The following is a 10,304-nucleotide window of genomic DNA, read 5'->3' on the forward strand; positions in this document are numbered from 1 at the left end:
AAAAAGGACGAAAGGAAGATAAAGATAGATGGATAGAGAGAAAGGCAGAAAGTACATAGTTGAAAATCGTCGACCCTACGTTTCATGATGAAATCAAATGAAACATAGATGGTGCCATCAACGAACGGCTCGTACGAGCAGTACAGCTCGTTAATTCATAAACACCGGACCCTCGATGGTAGGTACGCGCGCAGGGTGCAAAATGCATTTGTACCTCCTGACAAATCTATCCGACTGTCCTCTAAATAATTGTCGCTACTTAAAACACGACGATAGAACATTCGAATTTCGATGTAACTAAAAACAAAAAAGAAAGAAAGAAAGAAAGAAAGAAAGAAAGAAAGAAAAAGGAAAAAACAAAGTGACAAAAAAGAAGTAGGAAAAGATATAGAAAAAAAAGAAAAAGTAAAAGAAAGAAAAGAGAGCGGGGGAAAGGGTTCGGGGGAAAAGAACGAACAAACAAACAAACAAACTGAACGGAAAAACGTGTCGATGCAACGAAGTCGGATGTTTTCGATATTCGTTATAAATTCGATGGATGACTGCTCTTGACATCGTACCTTTTATCGTTTTGGTTTCGTTATTAACCGTTTTGATGATCGCGAAAGAGAGAGACACGGTGATCTCGTTGCATTTCCGATTTCCCCTGTCCGCTTTCTGCTTTGGGGAAATAAATGACTCGAAACTGTCGATCAAAAGATCTGGTTGATTTTGGGGAGTCGATGTCTCTCTGTCTCTTTTACTCTCTCTCTCCCTAGCAGACAGACGATGATTTCTGATTAACGGCCAGTTGTTTCGTGCGTTCGGCCGGGGCTCGTGGCGGACATCGAGTAATGACTCTGGGGGCGGCGGGAGCGGGAACTCGCGAACACAGGGCTGCCGAGCGGCTGGCGGGAGACCCGAGGGTGGTTAATGATAATGATCACAATAACCGTGATTTTAGGCAGTTCGAAATCACTGCAGGCCAGCTCGTACTTTCCCTTCCCCCGGACGCATTTTACTTTCGCGCGGATATTTGCAAATCTTTTCTACCGATGAAAATAGAAATGAAAAAGTCCCGCGTCATTTATACCTTTAAAAATAATATCTAAAGATCGTGTCAACCTTTTTTTTTTCTTTTTTTTTTTTTTGTTTACATATACTTTTTTGTTCGGTTTTCTTTTTGTCTTTTCCTTTTTCTTCTTTGTTTGTTTGTTTTTTTTTTTCTATCTTTGTAACAATCATCAATATAATCGTGCTCACCTCTTCCACTTCTACCGACGAACCTAAGATCGTTGAATTTTGCGACTTGATTCTTCATAAGTGCAGTCGAGTTACGTAGTTCTGCGCAACAGTTTTCATCGTTACCAGCGCGAACAGTAACGAGGGTTCCATCGCCGACCTCGCCGAGGGCTACAACTTTAAAAGCCACTGGTAGGGTCTTGTTGGATCTCCAATGAGTTGGCAATTGACTGCAGAGGAAGTACGGCGAACCTGAAAACATAGAGAGATATGAATGGTATAAAAAAAAAAAAAAAGAAAAAAAAGAAAAATGTTTCTACGAAAGATAAGCAATAATATGCATTTATGCAAATGATTCCTTCATAAAAGATCGGCTCTAATAAAGTGATTATCGAAAAATCCAATTAATCGATTAAGTTATATTCTTCGATTTTCACAGTGTTTTTAACCAAACAAGTACACGTAATATATCAAAGAAGGAAAATGGATCGTACTAACGAACCTGTTCTAACGAGTTCGCCGGGATGTTCAGCCTGTGCCTCACCGACGAGTCTCTCGGTCCACCAGAGTTCGCCGACGGCGGCACCCTCGCTCATTTCGCCGGCACCACCGCCGTTTTCGCCGTCCTCACCCTGGTGGTACCTGGTGTTGACCCCTTGGAGGGGTGCCAGGGAGGGACCGCACGGGCCGGCGCCTTCCTGAGATCCGACGGTGCCGTAATTCTCCCCGCAGCCCACGGAACCCACCGGTAGATGCATCCCATCGGCCAGTAGCCGCTCCTCGTCACCCACCAAACACGTACCCTCCGCGCGAGACGTCGTGACCTTTACTTGAAGCGGACCTTACCGACGGAGCCGAGCTAGTCGACCCGTCGACGAGCGACCACCACTTTGCTACCAACAGGTACCTCCACGTTGTCCTCCGCTCGCGCATTCGTCTTCTTCGATCGAGCGCATCCTTTATATTCACTGGTTCATTTTTTAAAATCGAATAGAAACCTCTCCTTGTTCCATCTCACCTCGTCTTTCTTCTTTCTCTCATAAAGCGATTAAATCACTTATTGATCAAAGCTCGAACAATAACTAAAGTATCTTGGATCTTTCTGTTATCGTTAGTCACTAATGGAAATAAAAAGAAGAAAGGAAAAAAGAAAGAAAGAAAGAAGGAAAGAAAGAAAGAAAGAAAGAAAGAAAGAAAGAAAGAAAGAAAGAAAACAAATAAAAGAAAAAAAAAGAATAAAATGCGCAGGAATCACAAAGCACGTGGCTCACTGGAGTCCTTCACAATATCACTCCGAACACTCGAAAGTTTTCCTAAATCCATAAATTACAATGATTTAACTGACTTATTGTTTCCTTATGAATTATCATTAATTTTATCACTGGTCTCCTGTCTTTTCTTTTTTTTTTTTTATTTTTTTTTTTGTTTTCCCCCTTCTTTTTTTCGTTTCTTCCTTTTCGTCACATCTCAGATCAATAATGATAAATGATGAAAATGATGGCTCTGATAAAGAGATAGGACATAGATGAGTAGCGGATCGCAACTTGAGCGAAGTTGGCGCGAACGTCAGTCGCGGTCGGCGGTGCGCGACGTAATGCCGCGGCTCAGCGGGCCGCGTGTTCCGCGGAAGCGGCCCGGGTCGGCATAACCTCCGCAGCTCTCCTCCGCCACCTCCACCTCCCACCCTACTCGCGCTCACCACGGGACACGCTCTCGCTCCTTCACCAATCTCCCCACTACGATCGCAAGTACCACCACCACCATCACCACCATTGACGACGACGACGACGACGACAACGACGACGACGACAATGACGACAATGACGACAATGACGACAATGACTTCTTAGCCGATCCTCTCTTTAAACAATAAATTTTCCTTCTTTCTCTTTATCTATCTCTCACTTGGTCATATTTATCAAGATTTAAATGCCTGCAATCGGAAACTTCGATGATATCTCTTTGTTCAGTTTCTTAAACGGAATCCTGAGATAAATTTAGAGATTTATCGAATATGATGATACGATATTAAAAATAAGTTATATCGAACTGACGATAATGCAGAACACTTGAATGTAAATTTTTAATGCAAATGTAAATGCAAATGGGAATCCTCGTAAAGATATCATGGTATTTCCCGGTGCGTCATTCGTGCAACAATACTTTTCTTAAACGTTTACTTACAAGTTTTTCCGGGATTCGATCGAATACTCATATTATTGATATACCGAGTCTTCATAAATTACAAAAAATATTACCATTAATTCGTTATTTTATCCTAATTAAATCCTAACGTCTATGATAAACGTATATATGATCGCATAAATACGTTTCAAGATTCTGTTTTGAACTAATAAGAGGAACGAAAAGAAAAGAAAAAGGAAAGAAAGAAGGAAAGAAAAAAAAAAGAACGGTATCGTCCAAGAACTATGTGTTATCGTACTCTTTCCCTTGAGACAAGATTCTTGCGGTGGCCAAGTTTTATCGCTATTCGTGTGGTTTCGAAGGAGAACATTAAAATTTCGAAGAAGTCGTCGGGGTAACGAGAAAAACTAATTAGTCTTTCTCGTTACAAAACGATACGAATTTTTCATGTTATATATTTTTTTCTTCCTTCTAATCCGACGAATAAATCGATATATTTTGAATAATTAAATGTGATAGGTAAAGCTTTAAATAAAAAAAAAAAAAAAAAAAAAAAAAAGAAAAAAAAACGAGAGAAAAAATAAAAGAATAAAAATAAAAATAGGAAAATAAATAAATAAATAAATAAATAAATATATAAATAAATAAATAAATAAATAAATAAATAAATAAATAAATAAATAAATAAATAAATAAAAATAAAAAAAGAGACAGAACAAATAATTTTTCGAGATAGGCTAAATATGGACGTTTAAGTGTTATACGCGATTTATAATACATACAGTATCCAAGCAGAGCAGAGCGACGTTCGAACGGCAAGGCGTAACAAGTGTCCGCGTGACGTCACGCGGCCTCCTGGAGGCGGAGCTTCCCATTGGGAAAGCAGGTGGGGGTGGGGCTCTCCCGCATCGTGCCTCGTTCGCCCCACCCCCGCGAGATTTCGTTCCTTCGCGCCTCTCTCCCTCTCTCTCTCTCTCTCTACCCCTTTCGAACGGCTGGGTAATTCCTTTCAACTTTTCTCGACTATCGCTACACTCTACGATCTTTCAATTTTCTTTCTTCAGAAAAGATTTCTCGATCTTTTACAAAGTTTATCTTGCAAAATGAATAATAATTCAGACAAATTTTTTCACGAGAATTCATTTCATTAAAAAAAAATCCTCTTAATATTTATCTTAATAATTTGATGAAAATAATATATTTATGGAGAAAAAAATATTAACAAATTAATATAAAAAGAAAAGAGAATTGTACAGTAAAATCCAAGACAACTTTTTTTATTTTCTTTAATTAATTATATAAATAATCAATCTAAAAAAATAAAATGCAAAATAATAAAAACAAATAAACGGACGAATAAAAGATCACATAACATATATTAATTAAAAGATCACATAACAGGATACATTCAAATTTTGTATAAATCTAGTTATTGGTATAACAGATTCGTTAAAAATGAAAATGAAATAATATCTAAATAATATTAACTAAAATTATCTTACAAAGAGATCAAGGTTAAGAGCGTTCGATGTCCTTTAACTTATCTGTTATTTTCGTAAAATTTAAGGAAAAAGAAATTCTGTTATCCCACGGTAAAGAACGTTCAAAGAGTTTCTGCATATGTGCGAAAACGTTTCTGGGCGCTTTAAAGGTCTCTGAGTTGGGGTCCCGCAGCGCTACCGTTTATTGCACTGTGGTTTGCTAAAGTGCAATCGAGGAAGCAGATGCGGTTTCACTCGTTCGTGCGGACTTGCAAGAATGTAATTAACCCCTCGCAAGTATACGAGGTCCTATTTGCGGCCAACTTTGCTTTCCTAGGATTATCCGAATTTTGACCATACTTGTCACGAAGAAATCATTTATATAGTTCGACAAGTATTACTAACTAACCAAATTTATAGTCTATTGTCTTGTTCATATAGACAAACAATATTCGTTTTATAGGCCATTTTATTTATAATAAAAGAATCAATGATCATAGACCTCGTAATAGTGTAGAAACTGTACCTCGTGTAGAAACTGTAAGTTTTACTATAATTCTTGATTATGGCTTTAGGATCAATAATACGCTTATTAAAAGCATTGACTTTAATATTCTATGATAGTTTTAGAATCAATAATATGTTATGTATTAATTATTATTTGAGAATAGTTAACGATCATTGTCCTACAATATAATTTATGATTTTTATTAGTATCATTGTAATGATTTTAGGATCAATGACACGAGTTATTTCATACCGGTTGTGATCGGACTTTAAATTTCCTTCCCGATGATTATGGAATCAATAAAGATTTTCTAATTTTTTTTCTTTCTTTGTGTTTTTTTTATATATATGATATATAGTACGATTAATCATTTCGATTTCACAATACTATTACGAATTATTAGTTTTACGATATATAATTTGTAAAACAATTCGTAATTTATTTATCATCTATAGCTATACAAATTTTTAAAGTTTGCATTTCAAACGATCGAAAGTTTTTTAATGCGTAAATCTATCTATTATAGAAGAGAGAAAAATATTACTTAAGTAAGTAAGTATTTAGGAACACGTGTGTATCGTTTTAAATGCGAAGAACAATGGCGTCGTTCTATCGTTATTAAGATCACAGAACGAGATTATCACTAATGAGGTTTTCTGGGCGGCGCTTGTTACATTAAGGAGAAGGCACGCGGGTATTACTCAGGATATTAACAAGATTATATTCTACGACTGGTTCTAACTGAACGAGATAACAATATTGTCGTACAATAGTGTAGAAGAATTCTTTTTTCTTTTTGTCTTAACACTTACTATTATACTCTTACGGTATCGTTTTGTTTTGGACATTTTTTGACCAACTGAAGACAATCAAAATACCGGAAGAAGCATGGAAGACATAGTTATCATATCTTCGGATTTTTCTTAGAATATTATTGGCTTGTTTAAAGTAAAAGAGAGAAAGGAAGAAAGAGAGAGAGGAAGAAAAAGAGAGAGAGAGAGAGAGAGAGAGAGAGAAATGTTTCTTCGACGCTAAACTCTGTCTTATCGTTGTATTGTTGACGATTGAGAATTCTTATAGATAAAAACGATTTCAGAAATGAAAAGATTAAATTAACGTACGTTAACAAAATTAACTTTGTCAGATTAATGAATGGTATAACTTTTTTTAACATCTTGTTATAATAATTTGTTTTCAATATTGTAAATGCAAACTTTATAATAAATTTTTTCTATGTTATCTCTTCATATCAACAAACGTTTCATAATATTATATTATGTCACACAAACATATATATATATATATATATATATATATCACACGAATATATATCATAATATAATATTAAAATTGTATGTAACAAGTAGAGAGTTTTTTTAAAATTTTGTCTATTTTATCATTTCATATCAACATTTTTTTATGAATTAAAATTCTCTATATATACTTTCATATTAATATACAAATATTTCATAATATTATATCATGCTAAATCAAAAAATTTTCTTTGTATTATATTTTAATTATAAATATTTTATTGGATTTGTAATAAGAAATTTTACTTAAATTTTGTCAAATTTTTATCCTCTTTAAAAGATATGAAATGACACAATACAACATTTTTATATAAACAATAAATATACCTTTCGGGATAATATTTATACTATATTTATATGTATTGAAGCAAAAGCATCCTATTGTATACACCCTCCATTCTATAAATAGAGGAACTTACCAGACACTACCGAAATAGAAAGTTATTTTCGACTCAGCCAGTTTTATTCTTGAATCATCTTTTTTATCCAATATGGTTAGTTTCATTTGAAAAGTATTCTAGAAACTTCTTAGAAAATTCTATAAGTATATCTCGAAATGCGTCTCTGAAAGAATACAATTATTAATAATATTAATTATTTATTTAAAAATTCATTCTTATCGTAAATAATATTGTATAATAAAAAGAAGTAATAATAATGCAATATTCATTATAATTATTACATTATTAATAATAATTATTGTATTAAATATAAATAAGAATTAATTAATTATGATTGTAATAAGTAATTATATTCTACTTTATATTATATATCAAAGTACATACATACCTATATATATATATATACTTATATATTATATATAGCGTACTTATAAAAAAGATATATCTAAAATATATCGAATATGTAAATATAAAATTATTATAAAGTACTAACTCATAAGTACTCATAAGTAAAATAAAATTATCATAAAGTACTAAGCTCATAAGTACTAACTTTTGTAAACTCTTCCGATATGAATATATTTTTGGCTATGAATATGAAATTCAAACGAAAGTTTACAATCATCTTCCTAAACATTTTCTTTCGATAAAGATTGTCACTTGACAAATAGATACTTCTTATTTATATCGTTATTGATCATCGTGTTTAGATCATTGTGTTTCATGTTACTGATAAAGCTATAAAAATTAAAGACTCGTGAATATTCCTATATTAGGGAGACAATAGCCGTGTAATGACGTACTTACATATATGGCCATAAGTTAATCTGCCGTCGGGTAAAGTCCAAGCTAATGAACTATAAATAAGGGTTGGAATACTTGCACCAAGTGGACAGCCACACTTACTGACCCCTCGGTAATTAAAATCCCTTCCTAAATCAGGACTAGGGATACCATTGGACAACCCTCTTCTGTTCTTCTTCTTCTATGTCTCAGCTTTAACTAAAATCCTCGAAACCCTTCGAAGAGGAATACAGAAATAACCCTCCTATAACACGTTACTATCTGAGAAAACAGTTTCGTTATAGAACGATATAAAAAATTGAAAAATTCCAAAAAATTAGAACGATGGAAAAAATTGGATACAAAGAAATTGCTAAATAACGTATAGGAATGTATTTTCACCGAGAATACAATTTCAGAATAATCTAACACGATAAAAAAAAATTGTGGAAATATCCTCCTATAACGTGATATTCTAAGAATACGATTTTAATAGAACACGATTAAAAAATTGTCAAACTTTTTCCGATAAATAAATTTCTTAAAAACACAATTCTCATATAATGCAATAAAAAAAAAACTTCTGAGACAATCTTTTATAATAATTTCTTTCTTCTTATAATACGATACTCTGAAAATACGGTTTTAATATAATCCGATACAAAAATTGTAAAATTAAATAATAAAAATAATAAATAATAATAATAAATAAAAAAATTTATAACGCAATACTCTAAGAATATGATTATGATATAACACAGCAGACAAAATTTTTCTGCATATCCATATCTTTCTATAACACGGTACTCCATGAATATGATTTTACTCTAACATGATTAAAAAATTTGTATAACACCTTCCTATAATATGGTAACTTTCCGAAAACACGATTTTAATATTGTATAACACAGTATCTATAAAAATAAATCGTCTAATATATATATAATTGTACAAAACAAAATGGAATGATTGATGCGATGATTAATGTTATGTGAATTTCTATATAAGTAGATAAGTGCCATATCATAGTTAAACTCCACAATCGTATTATATATAGGATTTTTTAATTATTTGAAATTTTACGATAAACTTTTTGTTTTACATAATATCATCGAAATTCTGAAATTTTTTATAAATTTTATTTGAATTTTAATGTCAATCTATATACGTAAGTATCTTTAAATAGTAAAAAAAAATTCTTCTATCGCAAAAAATGTTCTCCATTTAAAAAATTCACATGAAATATAATCCGAACTTTTTCATTTACTTTGAAGTTTCTTATAACACGTATTTCATATAAGAAAGAACATATATCTTTAATTTATATTACTTTACAATTTATCATGAACACAGTTTCAATATAATACGCTATACGAATTAATCGTTTTATACGAGGTTTATCTTTATATCTGTTTATATACTCTTTTTTCTTTCCTCATTATTTCATATATATAAATTTACAATAAGTATGTAAATATTTATATAAGTAAATATGTACATCGACGATATAATAAGATCACATTATTGAATGTAAAACATTTAAAGATCAAACATTATACGTAATAGTATCGTTTTACTCGTTTAAACGTTTAACCTCTTTTTAAGTCAACAACGAAATAAGGAAGAGGAAAAAAAAAGAAAAAAGGAAAAAGAAGAAGAAGAAGCGTTAGTAGAATAAGGAAAGGGAATTACTTAGACTCTTTGCGTGTCGTCCCGTTGAATTTCCCATTGGAATCAAGAAAACGTAGCTCATTTCGTTTCTAACCGAAATAAAGAAAGGAATTCACAGCGTATTCGTATTATTCCTCGCAATTCCGTTTCCGTTAATCCACCTGCGAAGCGTGCAGTTAATAATCCGCGTCGAGGGAGAGGGGACTACCTTCGTGAAAAAAGAATATAAGAGGTTAAAAAGTAATATGTGTATATGGCGAGACGATCGAACCCGTGTGTCGTTAGATCACGCCATATGAATTTTAGATTGGATATATATTTCATTATTTTATTCGAAAGTATTCTTAAATCTATACAAAATTTTTCTTTCTTTCTTTCTGTTTTTTCTTTTTTCTTTTTCTTTTTTCTTTTCTTTTTTTTTTTTTTACTTATCTCTTATTTATTAAAACTATCACAGACATGAAGAGATGACTACTTCGTTGTAGGAATAATTTGAGGAAGAGTCCTTGATAACTGTCAAATATAAAAATTAGAAAATTCCAAATTTTTCTAACGAACAAAAATAATTATAAAAGATGCTATGTATTTATATTTTCCACGTTTCATTTTTTTTTTTTTTAACACGAAGAAATTAGAAATAAACGCTATCTTAAAATGATCAAAAGTTTAAGAAATATACGTATCATCATTGAAAAATGATTTTCTATTTGATTTTTCGTTAAGGTTTATCGTTGCAATTAATTGTCAGTCAGACGTAAATCTGACTCAATCGAAATCAATT

The 10,304-nt window shown here is 32.2% G+C and overlaps 1 protein-coding gene across 4 annotated transcripts in view; it reads right to left on the reverse strand.

The window, feature by feature from the left end:
• The window catches only part of LOC118447572 (uncharacterized), a 33,572-nt gene extending 30,770 nt beyond the window's left edge, over positions 1–2,802 (reverse strand). For 3 of the 4 annotated variants that reach the window (XR_004839911.2, XM_085655330.1, XM_035879658.2), the window contains exons 1-2: positions 1,724–2,802; positions 1,243–1,473 (exon numbers count right to left, since the gene is read on the reverse strand). Coding sequence is in view for 3 of the 4 variants with exons in the window: in XM_085655330.1 (XP_085511456.1) it covers positions 1,243–1,473; positions 1,724–1,979 (487 nt within the window). In the remaining variant the exon portion in view is untranslated. The remainder of the gene's footprint in view (positions 1–1,242; positions 1,474–1,723) is intronic. The other variant, XM_085655326.1, reaches the window with a different exon arrangement.
• Positions 2,803–10,304: the final 7,502 nt, after the last annotated feature.

This window comes from Vespa mandarinia, chromosome 1 (genome assembly GCF_050613455.1).
Source record: "Vespa mandarinia isolate Hongniang chromosome 1, ASM5061345v1, whole genome shotgun sequence".
In the NCBI taxonomy this organism is placed as follows: Eukaryota; Metazoa; Arthropoda; class Insecta; order Hymenoptera; family Vespidae; genus Vespa; species Vespa mandarinia.